Genomic DNA, 24,836 nt, shown 5'->3' with positions numbered 1-24,836 from the left:
GTATTGAAATAGATCTATATACAGTGTGACCCATTTAGATTGGAAACAGTCATAAAATTTGACGTTTATAACCGATTTTAACAATTTTTTTCAAATGTTATGTAATACAAGGTTTACTTCTTTCTGGACAGAATTCAAAATGTTTATTCAAATTTCCAGGGCATACTTCGATACTTTTTCTTAATTCAAAATAGAAAATTCTTGTAGCGATTTTTCCGCTAAATCGATATACTTTGATCAGAGGGTCTTATCGACAAAAATCAAAATGCGTTTTAAATGTCAGTAAAGTTTAAAGGGCAGTTTTCATATGCAATTTTCATGCACCCATGAAAAGAAAAGTATTTTTGAAGTGTGTAAAAATTTAATTCCTAAAGTAGAATCCACAGTTAGAATGCAGTGTTGGTCTGACATCGCACAGCTCATGTCAGTACAGTGGTAGGTGTATGGTAGTTTGTATAGTACTGTAGCATTAAATCTGAGATATTTATCGTTAATTCTGAATCATCTCCTATATAAATTATCACCGGTTCAATATCTTCCTGCAAATTGCCTACGCAAACATTTTTTCTTCTACTTTCTTGACGTGGTTCACATAATAATACACTGCTCTTTAGATACGCGTTGGTAAGCTTCTTTTATCAACCGTTCTACCATTTTTTCTTTAAAATCGATGTTGTTTAAAGCCACATACCTTTTCACTTGACTCCACACACAATTTTGTACTTGTTCTGCATGTGTCTACACAATAAAAACATTAAAAAATAAACCACAAACAAAATGTTATAATGTGTTTTTTGAGGAGTCCTATTAACAATTAAATTTGAATAAGCAGTTAAATGGATGTTCTGTTTATTACGCCACAACTGAATCAATAGCTTAATGAAAATTTTTAAACCTCTGCAAATATTGTGGTAGTCCGTTGATAGATTGGTTACCCAGATATCCAGATCTCACAATTTTAGACTTTTTCCTCTGGGGAATTATCAAACAAAACGTTTACCAAACACGCCCAAATGACATAGACGAACTTGGTGCAAGAATTCGACAGGCATGTGCAAAAATTACTGTGCAGAAATTACTGTCCAACAACTAAGAAATGTAATTAGAAATATTCGTAAGCGCTATGACAATTGTATCCAATTAGATTGTGTATTGATGAAGCCCATTAGAATTTAAACTAAAATTATGTTTCTATGACTTGTCAGTTGACACAGAGTGTTTTCTTTTACTCGTATGTTAAAAAGAACATCCTAACTAACATAAAATGTAGGCTTCTTTCGATTGTGCTACTTCTTATCGTGGCATGCACAATTCTTCCATATTGATGCGTAGAAGCATAAGCCAATTTGAGATGGGCTCAGCTTGTAAACCTATCACAGTACAAAATTGTCATTATAATACCGAATGAAGTATAGTAAGTTTAAAATCTCACGGTAGAAAAAAGAAAAACCTTAATGAGGCTGAATGGTTACCATGACGAAATAATGTATCCAATAATCTAAAGTAATAAACTACTTACCACTTGCCTATTGGTTGTTTTGAACAATCCATGAGCAAAAACAGCCACGACGAATACATTTATAACGAAACTAACAAGCAATGCTATACATGCTTCTATAAAGTAATATTTATTGGCGTCTCTAATTTTCTCTGATTTTGTTCGATCGATGGCTCGTGACTTTACAAGCGCTGAATGGAGGTAGAGGTTGTGGGGCATGATCACAGCGCCTGAAAATGAAATATTAATTTTGGGAATAAGCCAATATATAGCAGATAATATATAATAAAGAAGCTGGTTTTTAAAATAATGAAAACTGTGCAATGTGAGTCTGTAATATCTAGGTTATAGAGTAAGTCATGATCAATGTAATACCTTTCAATGTCCACGACTTCCACCAGACTATAAGAGATATAAAAATCTCCGCAGACTTCAGAAAATCATGTAATGCCACTACCAATCTTAACATCACCTGTTAGAGATTTTCAGATAAACTTTCATCTAGTTATGACTGTCGTGGACAAGAATTTTTCTCAAAAAGACAACTATCATTATAAAAGTTATTCTAACACAGTTTACATCAGAATATGCTGGATAACTGCCACTAATTCCATGATAACCCATTATTTAATTAACTTTTATAATGAACTAAAAAATCTTCTAGTGTAATTGGTATATTTGTTAAAATATTGAAATATTGAAAACATCCAAACGGATTAAAATTTTCAAAATGTTTTAGATCCTATCATACCATCATCAGTGAAAAATTGAGTACTTGCATAAAAGCCTCTCACAAACCGGTATAAAAATATTTAAATTACATTTTAAAGTTAGTAATGATTAAAATTAAACCGACATAATGTAGAAGTTTTCAGATTTATTCGAAAGGAAAAATATTGGCCCTTATTCGAAACCCTGAGCATGTGTGGGTCTGACAAAAGTCACCAGCCAACACAAGTGACATTATTAAACCTAATAGGTATATATTACATACATAAGTATTACAGGCAAACAAATAAAAAATCGTTTGTAGTAATAAAATCTTTTCGTTTTAAATGTTTGATGAATGCAAAAAATATACTAACTACAATTGTAATTGTTGTGTCAATTATGCTTACCTATAATTCCAACTCCTTGTAACAATGCCCTACTATCACAGTCTTTACACCAGGGTATAAACATACCCTCTAAAACACCCACAGCGTTGGGTTTTGAGGTTACGTATTCGAATCCAAAGGTAACTCCCATTATTGTGATTAGAAGGCCAAAGAACGATTCCAACTTTCTCAGGCCGTACTTATCGAGGAACAAAAATGTAAATGTATCTATGATCGTAATTAGAACTCCTCCCCAAATTGGTATTCTGAAACAAAAAAAAAGATGTGGATGTTAAGATTGAAATAAAGATAATAACATACAAAGTTTTGGTAAAAGTAAAATAATTGTGTCATTAAAGTTTTAACAATATTCATTGAGAATGGTTAAATTTGTAAATTTCTTTTAATAATTATTTTATTACGATTTTCTTTTGATTTTATTCATTTATTAACTTTTTCTTTCATTTTACTATTTTTATTCTAAAAATAATTGGCGCTCAATTCTTCAATCAACTAAATATCCTATTTAATCTTTATTTTTCATTTTCAATTTTCATTTATTTTAGTTGAAATTCCTTTATTCAGACGCTATTATATTCTATGAGATGATAGAACATATATTAATTTCTATGCCTTACTTCACTGGGCAATATGTCTGTCTGTTGGCAGCTCTGCTGTGTCATGTCACTTCTCATTGCCACAATTCTGTAGAAGTGGCATATTTTTGATAAATATCGTTTAGATATAAAAAGGCATGTTTTTAAAACAGCTAAAATATTCCAATTATCCAGATTTAAACCATACAGCTCTCAATTCCTCTCAAGGTAAAAATTCACAGTATCAAAAGAATTGAGCTCTTTCCATGTTATCGAGCCCTAAGTATTATCCAAAAACAACAGTAAATCAGCAACATCAACAGACAAAACTGAATTCAAATTCTTACCACTGTGTTTTCTAAAACTTGCAAAGCAGACATATTGATAAATTAATCGACAAGGGAATCAATAATTTGCATTCCACATACCGTTCATCACGGTAAAAATTCTTAGTGAATTCAGTTTCTAGTACTCAAAACAGAGTAAAGAACTAAAACAGAAAAACGGTATTAGATTTAATTTCGATGCAGAGCATCCGCCAGTCGCTTATACGTATTTCAACCTCATTAGGTATCATCAGAGCGACATATCCAGTTGCAGAGCAATTTCTGTATTATCCAAAAATTTTCGAAGGCACCTGGACGTGGCAAGACGTAGCAAGACCTTTTGTATAGTCTTGTACAGATTTTCATCAAGACTCGGCTGTTTCATGTTGTTTATAAGATTATTTTTCAGAATGACACCAATAGTAGAGATGATAATTGGTTTTCCATTCTCCAGTGCCTCCTCATTTATGTCTCAAGATCTCTGTATTTGGCAATTTGCTTGTATTTGTGCGTTGTATTTAACAAGCGAGATCAACGAAAAGACGTGTTTCTCTGTTTTATCGACTAGGAAAAAGCGTTTGATCGAGTAAAACACACAGAACTCATAGAAACCCTAACACAACATGGTATAGACCAAAACACGGCGTCCCTTATTAAAAACCTATATTGGGATCAAATGGCGTCGATTAAAATAGACAATCGTATGGCAGCAGAAATGTCCATAAAAAGAGGAGTTCGCCAGGGCTGTGTACTTTCTCCACTATTGTTTAATATATAATCCGAAAAGATCATCCAAAATGCCCTCAAAAATATTGAAGAAGGAATAAAAATCAACGGAGAATATGTAAACAACTTAAGATACGCAGACGACCCCGTCATTATTGCGGACAGTGCTGATCGTTTGCAACGACTTTTGAATGCCATAACCAGAGAGGGAGATAGCTTGGGGCTGAATATAAACACAAATAAAACAAAAGTGATGGCCGTTACACGTGCACCAAATACCGACATTAATATTCGTATCTACAACAAACAGATAGAACCCGTACAAAAATTCCAGTATCTTGGTTGCTAGATAACAAACGATCTTTGCTTTTGAAGTACAAAATGCTGTAAAAGAATTCTTCGAGCAACAGCCGCAACAATTATTTAAGCAGGATATACATGGGCTAGTGAAATATTGGGATATGTGCCTTAATTGAAGCAATAATTTTTTTCTGTACCAAAGATGGGTTTCAATTGCACAAGCCTCGTATAAACAGTCATATTGTTCTTTTTTGTCCCCTGTATAATTAGCTGAACAGTATCGATCTATTTTTTAAATTAGTAATTTATATTTCAAATCTTAACTTACTTCCAAAATTTGCCATTTTCTTGTGTAGGAAATTTGTAGATGTAAATATGTAAAACATATTTAACCCAAGGTTAGAGATTCACAATAACAAGGTATAAAATTTAGCGACCAAATAATCCTAAGATTAACTATGTTTATCTTCTTATTACGTAAACGGTATTTTTTGGTTTGATATTTCATAAACAATAAATATTTAACTGCATGGATTAAGAAAATTAAGTTCAAAATAGTTATTTTGGGAAATAATACCAGATGTATTAAGATATATGCGTCGTAAAATAAAGGAACTGCAAATAGGCATAAAACACGGGTAGGGCAACAAAGAACGAAAATCCAAATTAATGAAACACACTTAAAGAAGTAAACCATCTTAACTACCATCAATATGCTACATACTATGCACATCAACAAGAAAGTGGAAAAAATAGACTCATGCCTTGAAATAAATACTATTAAAAAATATCAACAGTGGATCAATGAGACAGTATAAAATTTAATATTGAAGATAAGATCAAATGTTAGGCGAAAACGATGAAGAACAGGAAATTTTGGAAGAAAGTTCTGAAACATTTTTTAAGCAAAAAAGTACAAAGAAAAAAAAAGCAAACAACTAAAAGGACTAGGGATAATCAACAATACTATGGGACTAAACGCTCTACGAACAGTTTTTTGGTAAATATGATGCTACGTGAGCAAGCCCCTGGCCTAGAGATAAAAAATGCATTTTATTAAAAACATGCATTTGCTTCTAAATATATACTCTCCTTGGTTCAATATGGTTTCTTGAAAATCTTTGCAATAACTGCTATTTCAAATCCCATTGGTCCCAAAGAGATTCTCATTACGAAAAGCTTTGTGGGACAGGTGCATTTTTATGGTGAAAGAGAATCTTTCCAGTTAAAGAATCCCGCGTATGCCATTATTACTCTAATTGTAACAGAAAGCAGTAACTTTTATGCGACCCTGTATACCTTAAAAATCTATACAGTTCCTAATATGCACTTAATATAATGCGTTTTAAAATTTTAAACTGTAAAAACAAACTTTGAGTGTCTCTTAAAATTAATAAACAGTTAATTATCTTAACAAAGTTAAATGGGCTGTTAAATATCTTAACAGCCCAAATTATCTTTTAATTGGTTTTCAATTAAGATCGGGTGATAATGGCATGCTAAGTGGAATACTTTTAGCCCGTGGGGGAATTTTTGCGGCTAAAAATTCGTTGATGTGTGGGAATTAAGATTCAGTACCGACCAAGCAAACAAATGGGACCGTAATACTGGCATGTTTTCGCCGGGTGCTAAGGGTTTTGAGTCCTTAAAACTAGTAATTTCGAGTTTAGTCCATTGCAACTTGAGTAAAAATTTCTTCTTCGTTTGGTTGCCAAAGAGCAATGGGAGAAACCGTCCTTATTCTATTTAAAAGAACAAGAATGTCTAGAGTGGAAACAAGTACAGTAAAACAAAGAATTCGCAGTTTTTAACTTCTTTGTACTGCCTTTAATACTGCAGATTAAATAACTATATTAAATATTTTAAAGAAGGTGAACTATACAGGGGTAAAACGGCTGCTATCATTTATAATTTTCTTTAACATTTTATATACCCTGTGTCGTGCAGTGTTAGTGCTTTTTAAAGGGGTACATCCCGTAATATTTTTATAATTTTTGATCATTGTTTCTTTTTTTTATACAACACTAAATTTTAAGACTTGAAACTTAATGATAAGTTTTATTACACTCAATTGCGGTTTAATCCCATATAAACACAATATTTAATGATCGTATACCTCCTAACTAATATTTTTTTATTAACACATCAAATGACTATATCAAAGATTATTACATGATCTCTTATGAGATTCTTTCAACATTGAGTCCATAAAATGATCTATGCAGCACAAGACAAATAAAATATAAAGCTACCCTTTGTGTTGTCACATAATTCTATCCCTTAGATAGTATATATAGTATTACTTAGATAGTATATATAGATAGTATAACTGTTAAAAGCCTTAGATGACGGTAATATAAAGAGACTCACCCGAATTCTCAACCACATATATGTAGAGGGCAACATCCCGGAAGAACGGCTTAAATCGATATTTTTACCTCTACCAAAAAACAACAATCCCAAATCATGTAATGACTATAGATTGATAAGCCTAATGTGCCACCCTTTAAAGATTCTCTTGAAAATTGTTCAAAACCGAATTTATAAGAAATGTGAGGAGCAGATAGATGAAACTCAGTTTGGCTTCAGAGGAGGCATGGGTACAAGAGAGGCATTATTTGCGTTGACGGTACTCTTGCAGAAATGTCGGGAATATAACAAGAGTGCATATGTATGCTTCATAGACTTTAGGAAGGCCTTTGACCGAGTGCAGCATATGAAGTTAATAAATGAATTAAAAAACATCAATTTAGACAAAAAAGACATTGAGTTTATTAAGGCTATATACTGGAACCAGAAAGCAGTAGTAAAGGTGAACGATATAGAAACAAATAATATACCGATTGCGAGAGGGGTTAGGCAAGGATGCGTCTTGTCTCCGACGCTTTTCAACGCGTACTCACAGGTCATATTCAGAAAAGCCTTATGGGAAAGAAAAGAGGGAATAAGAATTGGTGGAGAAATCATAAACACCATGAGATTTGCAGATGACACGGTAATTATGGCTGAGAGTATAGAAGATCTACAAACTTTACTAGATGCAATAAATAGTGAATGCATTCAAATGGGACTTGACATCAACACAGATAAGACCAAATTTATGATAGTATCAAGGAGTCCAATAAATAATGAACAACTAACTCTTGGTGGACAGCAAATAGAGAGAGTGACAAAATATAAATATCTGGGAGCTTACATCAACACAGAATTAGATCCAGACCAAGAGATCCGGGTACGAATAGAAATGGCAAGGGCAGCGTTCTTAAAATTCAAACAATTGTTCTCTGACAAAAATCTGAATATTGCGCTGAGACTGAGGTTTGTTGAATGTTACGTCTGGTCGCAACTATTGTACGGGGTAGAAACATGGACACTAAAAGCGCAAATAGTTAAAAAGATTGAAGCCTTTGAACTTTGGATATACCGGAGAATGTTGAGAATCCCATGGACTGCCAGGGTCACCAATGACGAAGTGCTGAGAAGAATGGGTCGAGACAAAAAATTGTTGAGAACGATAAAAGTACGCAAGACTGCATACCTTGGACACATACTAAGAAATAATAAATATAGTCTTCTGCAGGTCATCATGCAGGGTAGAGTCGATGGCAAAAAGGGAATAGGTAGAAAGAGGAAGTCATGGCTGCGAAATATTCGAGACTGGACAAACATGACTGTAGACGAATTATTCCACGTTGCAAAAGATAGAGAAGCCTTTAAAAATGTGGTCGCCAACCTCCGTTAATGGGGACGGCATAGGAAGAAGAAGAAGATAGTATATGGAACTAGAACAACTGTAGAGAATTACCAACACAAAGAGAAGAGAAGGAAATATGATGCACAAAAGAAAAAACGAAACCACTTAAATAAGGAACTTAAATATATAGAAAACCTCAACAGAGACAAAGAATTCAGAGCATTCTATAAGAGAGTTAACATCAACAGAAAAGAATTCAAGGAAATCACAAGACAATGCAGAAGTCAGAATGGCGACCTAGTAATAACAAGGAAAGATGTATTGAATAGATGGGTGGAATACTATAACCAGGCACTTATCATCATATAGAGGAAGAAGAAAACCTGGAAGACGAAAGAGATGATGTAAGGGGAACAGACGAAAGGGAAGAGGAACCACTAACGATTCTTGAAGTTAAAGATGAAGTTAAAAAACTAGCCAGAAACATATCACCCGGAATAGATAATCTCCCAGCTGAACTATATAAAGAAAGTGGTCATGATACCATAATGGCATTACAGCAGCTTATAAAAGAAATGCACGATACACAAAAAAGGATATATCTTTGAATGCTCTAACCACAGAGGAATTAACGCTTCTATATGCAGCGTATAAAATATTTTCCACAGTACTATGTCACCGTATGGCACCATATGCAGAACGAATAGTAGGAAAATACCAGGCTGGTTTCAGAGGTGTTAAATCGACAATTTATCAGATTGCACCCCTGAAACAAATTTTAGAAAAAACTGGAATATGGCATTGATACTCATCACATATTTATAGACTACAAAGCAGCCTACGACTCTGTGAATAGAAGAAAAATGTTCAAAGCAATGAAAGAGCTAGAAATACCAAATCAGTTGGTAAATTTAACAAAACTAACTCTTGAAAAAGTTATGTAGAGTACGAATTCAGGGGGCACTGTCTGAACATATTAAAACAAATAACGTATACTGTTTAATCTGTCTCTGGAAAAAGTAATATATATGTCACAAATCACAACCACTGGTTCAATATATAATAAATCAGTGCAAATCCTGGCCTATGCCGATGATATCAATATTGTTGGGAGAACGGAAAACGCTGTACGAGAGGCGTATGTAGCATTAAAAGAATCAGCTACAAAAATGGGTTTAATATATTTTGGGCTCAATATTCTCCTTAAATCCACAATTATATCGAAAAATACAAAAATAAAACTCTACAAAACAATAATATATGGTCCTAACATATGGTTCAGAGACCTGGACTCTAACAAAAAATAATGAAAACATGTTAGTATGTTTCAAAAGAAAAGTACTAAGACGAATCTATGGAGCAGTGAAACATATTAAGATAGGACGTCTGAGGTAGATAGGGCATGTAATGCAGATTGGAATAAAATGACCTAGCTAGAAAAACGCTCCTTGATAGACCCATTGGTCAGAGACGAAGAGGAAGACCCAGAACAAGGTTCCTTGATAACATCGATGAAGACATGAGAAATATGGTAATACGTGCTTGGCGGAGAAAGGGATGGATAGGGACGACTGGAGAGAAATTCTTGAGGAGGCTAGGACCTACGCAGGGTTGTAAAGCCAGGATGATGATGATGAGATAGTATATGGTTTATATACATTTATAGAATCTTAAATCTAAGAGTTTAACTATTTATACTTACACTCTATTCGAAAGAAGGTATATAGCCACGGCAGTACCAATCACCTCTTGCATATCACTACCTATAATCGCTATCTCTATCATTATCCACAATATAAGTCGCGGTACTTTCCTATATTGTCTATAACACATCTCTGCTAAATGTAGACCCGTCACAACACCCAGTCTGGCCGACAATCGCTGCATTAAAAGTCCTAAAAGAGTTGCACTAAGAAGTACCCATAGCAACCGATATTGGGCGACGGTTCCACTTTGTAGATCGCTTTCGATGTTGCCGGGATCTAAATAGGCGATGGACATCAGAAACCCTGGTCCTGTGAACGCCCATAATTTTCTAAAACTGAAGCCCGTCTGAAAAAAAAGGTTCCGTATAAGATTGGTATAATTAAAAGATACCGTCTAGCAGCATTTGGAAACTATATTCTGAAGAACAGAAAATATGTTAGTGACGTTATTAAGTGAAGGAATGTGAAGAAACCATGAAAGGTGGACTATATATTTGCGCTGGTTTGAACTTCTTGTCTCTTTTATGATTTACAACGCGGCCATTCGGGCACTCTTACGCTGATTGGAGCGTAATTTAAAGAGGTTTGAATTTTAGACATGCTCACCTTGAAAGGGGTAACGTTTGGCAACGAGCACGTCGATGAAAAGAGTGCATTTTCCTAGCCATGGGTAGTCAAGCCTAGCCTTACTCCGGCTCCCATGTAGGGTCTCCTACACCCTGGGAGCCTCCTTCACGGGGCTCCCTGCTTGTCCTTAGACACTTTTGCTAGGACCTTTTCACCACCAAACCGAGTTTTATTTGTGAGAAATTAACTAACCCACCAAATTGGGATGGAAACGCAGAGGAAACTCTGAATTGACTGGCCGAAGTCCTCTGTAGAGCACCTAGGGAGCCTATATGGAGTTGTTTCTTTATAAAGCCCAAACTTCCCTATGGTGACACTTTCAAAACAATTACGTTATGACAAAATAAATATATCTTAAGTGAAATAGAGTGACCTACTCGAAAAAGTGTACTTTCATATTATTAGTTCGTTTCAACCGGAAGGGGATATATATTTGACACTGCCTTGCGGAGAATAGAATTGGAAGTCTGCACTTTCACAAGACATCGCAATCATTTCCAGGATGAAGATCTCATACTCCATCAATAAGCCATCTCTTGGATGGTAACTGGAGATCGTTGATGAGAACTAATGTATTTACCTTAAGGTTTGAACGATTCACCGTCCACTTCTGTCTCTGTTGAAGTTCTGAAACATATTCTTTAGACCAACATTTCCAGAAATATTGCTGAAGAAATTGGAGTTTTTCGTTTACTGGTAGACGAGATTACAGTACAAAGATTGAATTGATTGGTCGGCCAATTAAGAAGTGAGCAGTTGTTAGGCGGATTCATATCGGAAGGATCATTGGAAAGAGAGGAAAGGAGTGTCGAATTTAGCATTCCTTCTATTTTAACAAGTACTGTTTGAAAATCTCAATTTTCTCACTTTGAAAAAGTCAATAAAAAATGCAAGAGAATATGATTTCATTGACTTGACCCCTGACTAGAAAATTTCGAATATAATTAGAAAAATAAAAAGGTTATATATAGTTATGTACGAAAGCCCATTGTATAAAAATAAATATACGAGTAAATACAAAAATTAAAGAAAATCCAGTGAACTTTAACTATCATTGTCGCTTAAATGATATCCGTTATCAAGTAGGAATTTTTTTATGATTTCATTCATTACCCTTCCTTGTGCGTCTGATAAATAAAACAACGTCTTAAAAATACATAAACTATATACATGGCATTTATATTTCTTGGAATTCAGATCTGCAAATTCTTTTTGGTTCTTTTGTTTTGAATATTTTAGCATTTAAATATACAATTAAGAATTTAAATCGATCGGACATGGTAATTGGTTCGATTTTAACAGGGGTTTTCACAGAAATGTTAATATTACTGCTTTGTAGGAAATTTTATACAAAGTACCAGAAATCCTTGACTTTTCATAAATAATAAATACGCAAAATTTATGGATAAACAACTGAGACAGGATTTTGATTATTTTATACATAATTAGTAATGAAAAAAAAAATTTTCGATTTGAATTTAAAAAGTCTATGAAGGTAAGTACATTATGAAAAACAGTCAACGGTGCATGATAATATAGTTACTGCCAATTTATGATTAGAATATATTTTTAGAGGCATTAAATTCCATAAGATATCGTGGCAAGTATTACGGTGAATGGAGAAACTATAAATAACATAAGAAATGCAGATCAAACCTAGATGATTCCTATTCTAACGGATCTGTTTTCTTCCTATCATTATTTCTATATGTTGATTTTTTTTCTTTGTGTTTTCGTTGTATCTGCCTTCTTTTCGCAGTCTCAGTGGCGCACCGAGGGGGGGTTTGGGGGTTAAACACCCCCCAGGACCATATTCCGACACTGTTACTTACACATTTTAAGGACTCAAAATGGAGGTAACACCATAAAACAAATTTTGGTGATCAACCAAAACCCCCCCAGAGGCAAATTCTAGGTGCGTTACTGCGCAGTCTATGACAATATTGGCCTTATTGTCGATTAATATATTCTAGTTTTTGTTGCTGTTGTATGACCGTTATTTTTATGACTTATCGACATAACATATCTGTATTTGGAAGAAGAAATTGCAAGACATTACAAGATGTCTATAATCGGTAGGCCATATAATGGAAAGAACACCTCCAGAAATGATAAAAATAATCACGAATTGGATTCCACTGAAGTTAAGATACAGAACTCGGGAAAAGACGGTTGGAGCAAATAGAAGATAATGAATTTGTAAGTACTGCTCAACTTTTAAAACCTTATATTATTCTCCTAACAGAAACGTGGCTTAATTCTTCTATACCGATGCTATTGTAAACATTGATAATTTTACTATACGTCATAGAGACAGTGGTACTCGTCGAGGGGGAGGATTATGCATCTATTTAGCAAATAAAATTACTAATACTTTTTTAAATCAGTAATAAAATAATAGACGTACCAGGTATAGAAATTATCCACTTACTTATTACCAATAACTCTTATATATTTAATATAGTTTGTATATACCGGCCTCCGGATGCAGTACGTAGTCAGGACAATATACTTATTGACAAACTTGAGGAATTATCATCACTTGAAAATCTCATTGTTATTGGAGATTTCAATTTTACAGAGATTAGCTGGCCCATTATTTCCAAAACTGATACTATAAATTCCCAAAATTTGTTTAAAAACTTTATCATGAACTCAAATTTAATACAACTGATAATTGAACCTACAAGGTTTAGAGCCAACAATATTCCTTCAATTTTAGACTCGAAATGGTGATCAATTAATTTCTACACTTGAAGTGTCCTGTGGGTCTTTCTGACCACTAAATCGACTAAAACCTTGGATTAACCCCTCAGCTACCCGCTTAATTCGATATAAGCGAAAGCCTTGGGCGAACAAATAAACTCACTAGTTCCCTTGATGATTTTCTCGATCACCGTAATTTTTCTAATTGAGTTAAACAGTCGTTGCTAAAGTAAAGAATACAATTTGATGAATCTATTATTGCAAGTGGTAATAGTAAAAAAGTTTATCGGTACATTCGCACATCTTTATCTTCTAAAGTCTCCATGCCATTACTTCAAAAAGCTGAAGGGTCTTTATGTTCTTCTAATCTTCGATATGTTTATCGTTATTTTTTCTCAAGTTTTTACAGATGAACATAACGGTACCATTCCTCAAATATTGTGTCCACGTTTCCTCAAAACTCTTGATAATATGTCTTTCTTTGAAAAATTAAAGCCAAATATCGAGCACAATTTTAATAATCAAATCTTGCCCAAGTACTTTCGCTTTCTACAGCATCATCAGGGGCATTTCGTCAAATTTGGGCTATCCAGCAAGCGCAGAATGTAATAAACATGATATTAAACATAAATTGTACATAACATTACACTAAAACAAGGACAGTTTAAAATTATTTAAAAACTATTCTACGCTACATTCTTGTCGGCAACAGGAGAGAGAATTATTCTCAAAAAGGACTTATCATTCCCGAAATACTTTGAAGATTTCCAAACCAAAGAAATCTTACTACATATTTTTCTTAACGTTTACGATTTAAAAATGACTTACCCCTTCGACTTCTGGTATCCTAATTCTTTGGTCTGCAAAATATGTTTGTTTAGAAGACAACTGGGTGGATTCGTTCGGTCTCGAGTTTGTTTTTGGGCTATAAGTTACTGAAGATGTACCTGAATCTTGTTCTTGAGCTGCATCACCGTCTCCGCCATTCGGGGACGTTATATTTGATTTTATGGCCATTCTGAAATAAAAATAAATTGAAAATTCATTGAAATATGTTTAAAAATATTTGTTGATAATGCAAGATTAGATTAAACAAAGAAATGAAAATGTTGGACAAGATTTCAATGTTTATTCGATTATTGATAGTAAAGGAACAGTGTAAAATAGACTAACACACATTTAATATAATGGAATAAAATCTACAAATTAAACATTTCGCTATAAGCCAAAGATGGAGACTGTTGCATGCCTTAAGAGATAAGTCTAGATCGAGTTTGATAGAAGTTTAATAAAAATTATCCTAAGCTATCATTCTCTTTTAATGGTGGGGGGGGGGGGGGGACTGGTGGGTATCGTGTTTGATGGTACTCGATACAGTTTTGAAAAATATTAAACATTAGTTGTTTAGTTTTTCAATCCGATGTTAATTTCGCGAAATATTCGACCGTCCCGCACAAGCAGTATATCCTAAATAGAAAATTTTCGGTACATACAAAGAAATGTTGACTTTAAAAGTTTCATTGATAAATTTCAATGAACAAGAATTTAAAACATGTTGAATACTGTGAGTATTTGTCAGTGGCGTATCCAAAATACATATTATCAAAAATATTGATTATTTTTAAATTCAATAATGACATAAAAAATATTAAATTGAACAATTTTATTTTAAATTTAACAAATATTTTAATTTTTATGAAGATTATTGTTAAGATGCAAATCGAGTAATATCTGTTCTGTTCACAAAACCTTTATTAGGAAGTAATGCCTCTTAAACTATTTTAAATAGTGTCCAGATATTGGTTTTCGAGAATATCTTGATAACTTTTCAGATTGTGTTTTATTGAACACTTATAACTTACTACATACCGCAATACATAACTACATCGTAAACATAAAAGAGAAAAAATTGATAACAATTTACATGGTATTGACAGATTTTAATAACTATTTCTATAAGTTATAACACGATATTATTTTTGGCACCCCAAGATTTCAAATATTGCAATTTAAAAGTAATATATTAATGTCGAAAAAAAACATGATTTATAAATTTTTATGTATTATATTTTTTTTTTAATTAAAAGTCAACTTTTTTTCTTACAAATACTGTTTCTCATATAACTACATATTTATTAATAATAGTTACAAAAATACTTTAGCAGAATCATTATATTGTCATTATTTTTCTGTGCAAGTTTTTTCGTTAATGACAAACTAATTCTTTCTCAAAAAATAATATTAAAAAGAATAAGTATTCTTGTTATAAAAAAAAATTATAAAAATAATTAATAAAAAAATTTAAATAATTCATTGGTAGATTGAATTTCTAAACTTAAACGAGTGGACACCCTCCGAAATAAAATTTTGGTTACGTCACTGTTATCTATTATTTACTGGTTTAACTGGATAGTTTGAATTGTAAACAGAAACTAATCAAAAACTATTTACATAGGTACCTTAGATTATTGTAAGTTCTTTGCTACGTACCCATTAACAGGAGAACATTTTATCATTTTCCAAATATAAGATACGGAATAGACTTATATAGATGAATAAGCACACACAAAAATTCTTCTTTAGTAAGGTAGTTATCGAATAACACTAAAATGTCTCAAAGAAATAGTTACAAATAATATTATGAATAATAAATTATTTTGAACGATATTAAACTGCTCGACAAAAAAGATGTACTGTAGGCGGTACTGTAGACTAACGCAAAGCTTCATACTATGTTTTCTCTGTTCTAAAATTTTAAATATTTTTAAAATTGAATAAAATAATTTTATACTATTTATTTCTTTTACGATTTTTTTACAATCATCGATTTACAAAATTCATTTATTTAAATGAATGGGTTGCACATGTGAGTGACTTTGACCTAATTTTATTTATTTATTTTAACAATTTTTTGTACATTCGAAAGTACATCAAACCTATTAAGAGTTAATATCCTTGTTATAAAGTTTACATGTTGTATAACGGACTCACTCGTCGAGTAAATGGACTCTTCCAAATATTTCATGTCGCTAATTTCGTGACGCTCGCCTTAGAATTTTACTATAAAGAAAAATTAATACAACCCTATTATAGAAGCTTGTCTTCTGTTGTTAACAAAAAATGTGGTTATTTTCAGATCCAATAGTAGTAAGCAATCGCAGTAAATGCTTTTTGTTCATAAAAATTATCAGTACTGCTTCTTCTAGTCGGATGTACTTCCAATAAGTGAGGGACTACCATTCATTTTCGAAGTAACAATATGGGGTTGTTAATTTATGCCTTTGCAATATGAGGGTGTTATTTTATGTTTTTTTTTTCTTTTCTGAGGGTGGAAATTTTCTAAAAACCGTACCAGTTTAACTCATCCCTAGGAATGGTGGCATGGGTTGGAGTCAGTGTAGAGGAATACATCCGAATCCATTTCCCCCTAAAAGGAGGTAGTGCAAACCGATGCCTTCCTATTATCCTGCCTACCAACTAAAAACCACCCTCTCCTACTTGTGCGCAGTTGACTGTCGAACGTACCGTACTCCAAAAGTGAGATGGACGCTGTATAATGACGACATTTTGGAACACTCCCTTCTCTTATCTAGATCTTATCTCTGTCGTTGGTCCATTTGGTGTTTCTCTTCTTCATTTTTCTACTTATTGAGTGCTCGGATGTATTGTGTACACTATTTTATCACTTTATACATTCTGTTTCTCTCCACTGTCCATGTACTACACACTATATGCATTTGTCTTTATCTGTCTTTCTAAACCTATGAAGATACGCCCTAAAACACCCATCTCCTGTGAGCACTTGCGTCAGAAAGTAATCCAGTTGCCTGTGACCACAGTCTACCCAGTCCATTAGACTCGGGATCAGCATCTTGGTCCACTGGGCAACATCTTCCGTGCTGTTCCACTCTTTTTGCCATCTTTCCATTGATCTTTCTCTTTCGTCTTTTATGGCTGTAGTCAAATGCTTTCTTCTTTCAAAGAGATGTGTCCTTTTTACTGCTAGCACATGCAGAGGAACGGAACCCGTGATAATCCACAAGGCCGCCCCAGATACAGTCCTGTAGGCGCATGCTACTCGCAACAGACTTGTTCTGTCGACTCGTATTATGATCCCCTTGTAGATCTTTATCTCTACCGCCCCACTCCAGACTGTAATCATCCAGACGTTATGCCGCGTCTGGATGATTCACTGCACAATACCGTGTAGAGCCCTCCTTCTTTCAGATTTGAGTTCCAAAATGTTGGGCACCACCCTCTCCAGCGCAACCGCACTCTTTGCTGCCCTCCGCGCTACCACCCGTATTTGCTCCCCCCATTCGCCATATTTCTGTAGCGTCACTCCCAGATATTTGACGCATTTCTTTGATGTTAGCTGTGCCCCTGCACATTGGAATCCCATCCCTTCTCTTTTCCGTTTACCCTCAAGAATGATGGCTTGGGACTTCCCTCCGCGAGTTCCAGTCCGTCATCTGCCATCCAAGTACTTCACGGCGTTGCCCATATATATTACCCGAAATCGGAGATCCGGCTCGTCCCGCACTACTACCAGCATAGCGACATCATCCACAAAGGATTCCATAGCGTCGGACCCAAGGCGTCAATGAATGTACCATTCTCAACCATGACCTTTTCTCGGAAAGATATTCCGCCATCACATTCATCAGATAGCCAGGACACTCCCTCTTCTCCAATGCCCGCATCACTAATTTCCACTGCAGAGTGTTGAATGCATTTCTAACATCGAAGAGCAGCAGAGCCATCCAGCGCTGTTCGTCCCAAATGTTGTGCAATGCCTCTAGTACACTCAAACTTGTGTCTTCTCGTACAACTTCCCGATGCATGAGAGCTGGCATATGGGGCAATACTTCTCCCCATTGTTGGGAAGCAGTACCAACCTTAATGTCCGCCAGGCATCAGTAAATATCTGTGCTTCAAGCAATGCATTCATGTGCTCCAAAAGCCACCCAGGCTCCGCGCGTCCTAAACCCCTTACCGCTTCGGGCGGTGTTCGGTCTAGTCCGGGGGAAATACGCGTCTTAACTGCATCTAATGCCTCGACTAATTCATCCATGGTAAAGGGTACGGCCCGCTCAGCTCGCTCGTCCCTCCACACTCCATGTCATCTGTCGAACGGAAAAAGCTCTCGTATTACCTCAAGCTTTTTGTCTAGTGGAATTTCATATGAGGGGTACGTATGGAACTTTTTCATTGCGATCCTATATCCCTGACCAAAGATGTCCTCATCCAGCTTGTCACACAGTTCTCCCCACTGCCTTCTTTTTCTGTACGATTTGTTGTATAGAGTTCTCTTTTCGTGCGCGGTATTCTATTTCGAATTGCTTGATTTGCTCGACGACAACAGGGTTTATCTCTGCTGTCCCTTGCCCTCGTTATCCTTCTCCTCATTACGTTATGCATTTATGTCTGGCTATGTTGGAAATTTCACACCAATCATGGCTATTGTATATCAATGACATTCTTCCAGGTCTATCGTATCTTGGCTTCAGTATGAAATACCGTTAACTTCCCAACAAGTAACACAAATATGACACGTTTCTTTGTTTTCTATTCTTCAAAGGCTGCCTCTCTGTGCCTGCTCTTCGCAATTTTTTTTTTTTCATTACAAAATATTTCCATGAAATTTTTAGTAACCTGCGAAGGATCCACATTAGTTGCGGGTGTTGCATAAATTGCACTGTTGCAAAACTAATAAGCTCTGACTAACTATCTAGATAGGGAAAGTACGACAAGTGACAAGTGGCTTGTTGCGATTTGACCAAATTTTATATTAGTACATAATTCTTTTCTTCTCTGACCGTCAAGTGGAAAAGATCGAGCTCCTAACGTTAAATTTAACGCAGCGTTGTCAAGTATTTAAATATTTCTTTAAAGCGGAATCGGTATATATTGGAATTAAAAATGAAGTTCAGTGAAAAATAAATTTTTAGGATCCTAAGCAAGAGAAAAATTATTTCTAATGTGTTCAAGTTTACAATAGATAAACTTTTAGTAGTTCTGAAAAAAGCAAACCTAATGCATCATTATAAAACGTTAATATACATTTAATATTATTGAATTCATAATGTGCTTTATTGAATATTATTTATCGACAGCTGAACGATTACATACAACGTTTGTAGAAGAAATGGGTTACACTGGAAGCAGAAAAATTCTCCGAAAAAACATTCATAATTTAGGAACTCATTGAAAAAAAAAAAACAAAAATAATAAGACACATCTTAATGCACAGTCGGACTGAAGCTATTCACTTAAAATTTGGTGACTTATGGGACAGTCCTCAAATAACAAAAGTTATACGACGCCGATGTGTGCCCTCCGCCCCAGTGGTGGTTTTCACCCCTTCACGGGGGAGAAAATTCTTTTGCTTAAAATAATCACGGGAATCGATAGATGATTAAATTCTAAGCAACTTTGGTTCTATAGAGTTTTTCAGAAAGTCAATACTGTTTGAGTTATTTATGGTTGAAAACAGCGAATTTTCATTGAAAAAAGTCACGTTTTTGAATGGTTTTTCATGAATAACTCATAAAATATGTCTTTGATCGAGAAAGTATGCAAAACAAAAATGAAGCCTATAAAAGAAGAATGAGATTCATTTTTTACAAGATATTCTAGATACAATACAAAGTGAGATATGGACGGTGAAACAAGACTTTTTTTGCGAATATTTGGATCAACGCATTCAACGTTAAATTGGAAGAGAAGGGTTTATTTTTCCAGGGTAATAATATTAAAGTTTTTTATAGTCCATGAGAAGACTTAAAATGAGCACTACAAAAAGTCATTTGCATGTAAACTGAGTAAGTTACAGCTGGTAAAATATGGACAATGTTTGGCATAAAAAAAGTAATATAAATAGATGGTAATTTATTTCAAAACGAAAAACAAATATTTCTCTTTTATGTTTTAAACAACATCTCTAACTTTTGACGAGCAGTGTATTTACATCCTAATGAGCCGTTTTTTATTAGCATATTTTTCAAAAGATTATTGACGTTATGGAAATAGAAATGGAATATAAATTTAACCAAACTACGTACAACATTTTTTGTTATCGACGGTAGCTTAAAATAAACCACTTTTTCCTGGTCCTTACTCCAAAATATATAAGTATAAATAACACTGTATTACTTGGAATAAATCTAGCATCTTCTAATTTTACGATTATAGCAAAATAACAGAACTTAAAGTTGAGAAGGTTAAATCAAACTGTTTTAATTCGTTTTGGGGCTTTATATTTATATTTCGGGCTAATTATTCAGTCCTTCAACATTTCATAATGTTTGTCACTATCACGAGAAGGGTAGTGGAATAGTTTCGCATTTATTACTGTATCGCGTTTGTATTAATTATTTCTACGGAATCTGTAAGGTAAATCAAAATGTTCATTTAATTATGTAAAATTAAAGAATGATAAATTTGATTTGTTATTCATGTCAGCTCTTTCTTTAAGCGAAGTAGAGTGCTTAGTTATTTGATACATTTTCAAAAGCTGCATTTTTATATAATTTTTTTCACTACACAAAATTTTCACCTCTTCAAAGTTAGCTTTAGCTTGTTGTGCCAAGACACAATAATTTTTAGATGTGTTAATGTCACTGCAGTGTGAAGTTTTTCTACCGTTCAGTGAACGTACAGTCTGCCCTATGTAACAAGAAGTGTTACATTCTGCACAAGGTATGTGTTAAATAACAACGATTTGTTCAAGAGGAGGCAAGGGAGTTTAGGTTTTGGAAAAAAAATTCCTGGGTTTTAGCATTCTTTATAGCTATTTTAACTGGTAAATTTTTAAAACATTTGATAAATTTATCTGTAAATTGAGAAAATTAAGACATGGATGAATAATGGGGAGTTGACGAAGTTAAGGGGTCCCAAGTGTTGTCGCCAGCAGAACAGTATTATTTAAAATTGATCTTAATTAGTTAGCATTGAGTAAATCATTAGGTAAAGTATCATAACTCTTAGAAAAAAGGTATTTATTAATTAAGGAAGGTGGGTAGGAGTTTTCAAGAATACTTTTTAATAAAAGAAGGGGTTCGCTTCGATCAAACGCATGTGTCAACCTGTGTAACCTAAAACTAAGGGCTTGGATGAGGTTGATTTTATGTTTAAATGGATGACAAGAACGGAAATTAAGAAACCGCTTGGAAGCCATTGGTTTACTATACCCACTTGTAACCAAAATGTTGCCAGCGCTCCTGATGATTCGCATATCTATCCAAGAAAGAAATGCTATTGGTGGTGCAATTCTCTAGTTCACAGTCCAGTGAACTGAAATGGAGATCAAAACCATTGAACACTGATAGGGTGCCCGAGGTCCTGTTTCAAAACCAAAAAATTAGCAACATAGCAAAAATAGTTGTTGATCAAACACATCCCAAGAGACAGGATAGTTAGATTGGAGATTACTCCAATGGTTTTTAAATAAGTGATAATGCTGGACAAAGATAAGTTGGTAAAAAGTTAAATAACATCAAAACTCACCAAAATGTACCCTTGTGGTAAGTTGTGGTTAATTCACTGAATTGAAAAGAATCCAAAATGATATGCAAACTTGTGGATGAAGAGTACTTGTAGACGGAGGTCATTTTAGATTAGCATGTGGTTTCTTTTGCGCTATTCATAGGTCCTAATTTTATTTTTATAGACGATAACGCGCATCCCCACTGTCCTAGAATCGTCAATGAATATTTAGCAGACGCCGGGATTGTCTGTATGAATTGGCCAGCTTCTAGCCCCAACCTCAATCCAATTGAACATGGGACACAATGAGAGGCCGAATTCAAGTTCGGCTACCACGCCCAAACAACTTGCCTGAGCTTAGTGCGGCTCTTCACACAATATGGGACGAATTGGACCAACTTCATGTTCAAAATTTAATTAGCGCAATGCTAAGACGTATGCAGGTTGTTAAAAGCTCCCGAGAAGGAAATACTAGGCATTAATAACAAATGAAATAAACATTATTTAGTTATAACTGTTTTTTAACAATAAAGCTACTTTTCGCTTTTTCAATTTTCGAATAATGCCATGTTTTTATAAATAAGTAATTTTTTCGCATAAATTATGTTTCTCATTTACATTTAATGTTCCTCCTTAAATCTATGCCCAATCTATAAGTGGCATCTCCAAAAATGTGTCTTCTTTTCTATAAAATAGATCGAATTTTTTCACCTGAGTGTATTTTTGAAATCAGATTTTGATAATCTTTCAAATGAAGAGTCATATGATATTTGCTATTTAAAAAAAATGAGGGTGTGGTCACTTGATGCATTTTCATCGAAATACCGAAACTTTGATATAGGTAAATATTAAAACAAGTTTAAAAATCTAAGTGTAAGATTGTAATCGAAGTGTAAATTGTAAGATTTTGATGACGATGCATATCAATGGTCTTATTTCACTTCTAACGAAATCAAGATCAAAACAGGAAATAGATAAGTAGTTGCTCATACATTTTTGATATTCTACAGATAATTGGAATAGTTGACTAATGAGTGTTTTGGAAACAACTATGACGTACAATTTTTTTAAAACCATATAAAGATAGGACAAAAATAAAAATATTTATCATGGAAAAAATCGTCAATATTATTTATTAAGAGGATAATTCACAAAATGTAAAGATGTAAATATTCAAAATTAGATCTTAATTTTTGGAATATCCCAATGTATTTGTGATCTGTAAATTTAATGATAATAAACAAATTATTTAGTACATAAAATAATAGATACCTACGTAAGAATTTGTTCAGTGACATATTACTCTTATGTCAATTTCACAATTAAATTATTATTTTTAACAATAGGAACAATCATAAAATCTTTCGGATAGGTCAAGTTGGGGGCGGGGCTTTGTCAACTTTAGGTTGTGTGCTGGAGGTTCTATCATGAGGGACATCGGTAATAGAATTGGGGTAATTTCTTAGCTTCTTAGAGAAGTTGGGAATTTTTTTACCGTTTTGGTTTTTAGTTCTCGAGTTATCACATCATTCGGAACATAAAACAGGGCGTTAATTATCATACTGAGAATTTTAGGCAGGAATTGCTTCAAAATTTAAATGTTGCTGTTGGATGTAGTACTTCAGAGTTATATCGTCATTTATAGCTATTCCATCCATTGTCAGATATAAACCTCCTTTAGGTGTTTCATTTTCTATTGGATGTTTTTTACATCCATTCTTGACCAGCAATTCGTTTGATGTCATCTGTCCATCTGGTTTGAGATCTGTGTCTGGTCCTTTGTGTTCTTTTAGTTACCATTCAACAATTTGTCTTGTCATCAGTTGTCTTACTATTCCTTTTTCTTCGGGTACCCCCTTCTAGCGAAGGTTGACAATAACTTCTGCAAATTCTTCTTGAAGCACTAAATCCCAACATGGAAGGATTTATACACTTGCATTAACTTTACTTAATTCTTTATGCACATCTGAGTTTCTAGTGTCAATGATGTTACTGATTGACATACTAAAATTAACATTGCCACTAAACCAGCTTCTACAAACAAAATCTCTTGATTAATTACTATTTTAATGGGAATAAGCCACAATTGAAGGTAAAAATAAGTTTATTGACGATTCAATTTCAAATAAACTTCTTTTTACCTTCAATTGTGGCTTATTCCCATTAAAATAGTAATTAATTTAAAATGCCACAAGAAAATAGCTTCAGAAAAATATTAAAAAATCTCTTGATGCTAACCTGGCGACTAAGGCTGTTTTCAATGCCAAATCGACTTTGAAAGATAGAAGATCTAGCTGCAAAGAAAGTTTTAATAAGATTGCATTCTTTGTCCTTGTTTTGGTCAGTATTAATTTCATTTTTTTTGTCGAGGTAGTCAAATAATAAATTTATTTACCCGCAGAATGATCGCTCTCATCGACAAAATGCTGGACAAAGGGCGGGACGGGACGTCCCGCGTGCATCACTAAACGACCAATATTATTCACCTTTTTTATGCTATTTTAATTTCATAAACTAAACTACATTTCTTTCTTTGCACCTGTTGGACTTAATGGGGTTTTTAATTAAAATTTGCTGATTTTTCGTTGCTGAATATCTTTATGGCACTCAAAAATGTGTGATAAGTGCCTTAAAACTCACCATTTTAACCCTAATTTTTAAAAAGATTCCTACAGACCCCCCAAAAAAAGTTCATGACCCCCCTAAAATCGGTCCTTAATCCGCTCTTGATTAGAAGAGCAACTAAAATGAGATAAAACTCTTCAAGAGACAAAGAATCGTTTCTGAATAAATTAATATAACCTGTTAATAAAATACTGTTTCATTTAAAAACATAATTACATTTGGAGCACCCTATAGACCCTGTAGATTGTAGAACTTAGCATTATGTAGCAGCATTCGGGTGATTAAACCCAAAATGTGCATCGTTCATCATTTTTCTCGCACCTACACGAAAGGTTGACGTTTAAATATTTAGTTTTTACAATAGAGTGTATATAATTTCAAAATAAACCGATAGAATATATATATCAAAAAATATAATTGCACAATTCTGACCTTCGACTGTTACTTT

The 24,836-nt window shown here is 33.9% G+C and overlaps 1 protein-coding gene across 7 annotated transcripts in view; it reads right to left on the bottom strand.

Moving 5' to 3' along the window:
- Positions 1 to 24,836, bottom strand: part of LOC140436570 (protein Malvolio-like) — an 80,657-nt gene that overhangs the window by 35,347 nt on the left and 20,474 nt on the right. For 5 of the 7 annotated variants that reach the window (XM_072525496.1, XM_072525502.1, XM_072525503.1 and 2 more), the window contains exons 1-5: positions 15,767 to 15,887; positions 14,105 to 14,294; positions 9,940 to 10,289; positions 2,617 to 2,861; positions 1,520 to 1,728 (exon numbers count right to left, since the gene is read on the bottom strand). In XM_072525496.1, coding sequence (XP_072381597.1) covers positions 1,520 to 1,728; positions 2,617 to 2,861; positions 9,940 to 10,289; positions 14,105 to 14,294; positions 15,767 to 15,792 — 1,020 coding nt within the window. In that variant the 5' untranslated portion in view covers positions 15,793 to 15,887. Of the gene's footprint in view, positions 1 to 1,519; positions 1,729 to 2,616; positions 2,862 to 9,939; positions 10,290 to 14,104; positions 14,295 to 14,453; positions 14,473 to 15,766; positions 15,888 to 24,836 lie in introns of those variants that run through there. The other 2 variants (XM_072525500.1, XM_072525498.1) reach the window with 2 other exon arrangements.

The sequence above is a fragment of the Diabrotica undecimpunctata genome, chromosome 3 (assembly GCF_040954645.1).
Source record: "Diabrotica undecimpunctata isolate CICGRU chromosome 3, icDiaUnde3, whole genome shotgun sequence".
NCBI classification, from domain to species: domain Eukaryota; kingdom Metazoa; phylum Arthropoda; class Insecta; order Coleoptera; family Chrysomelidae; genus Diabrotica; species Diabrotica undecimpunctata.
This window is presented reverse-complemented; position numbering and strand designations above follow the sequence as displayed.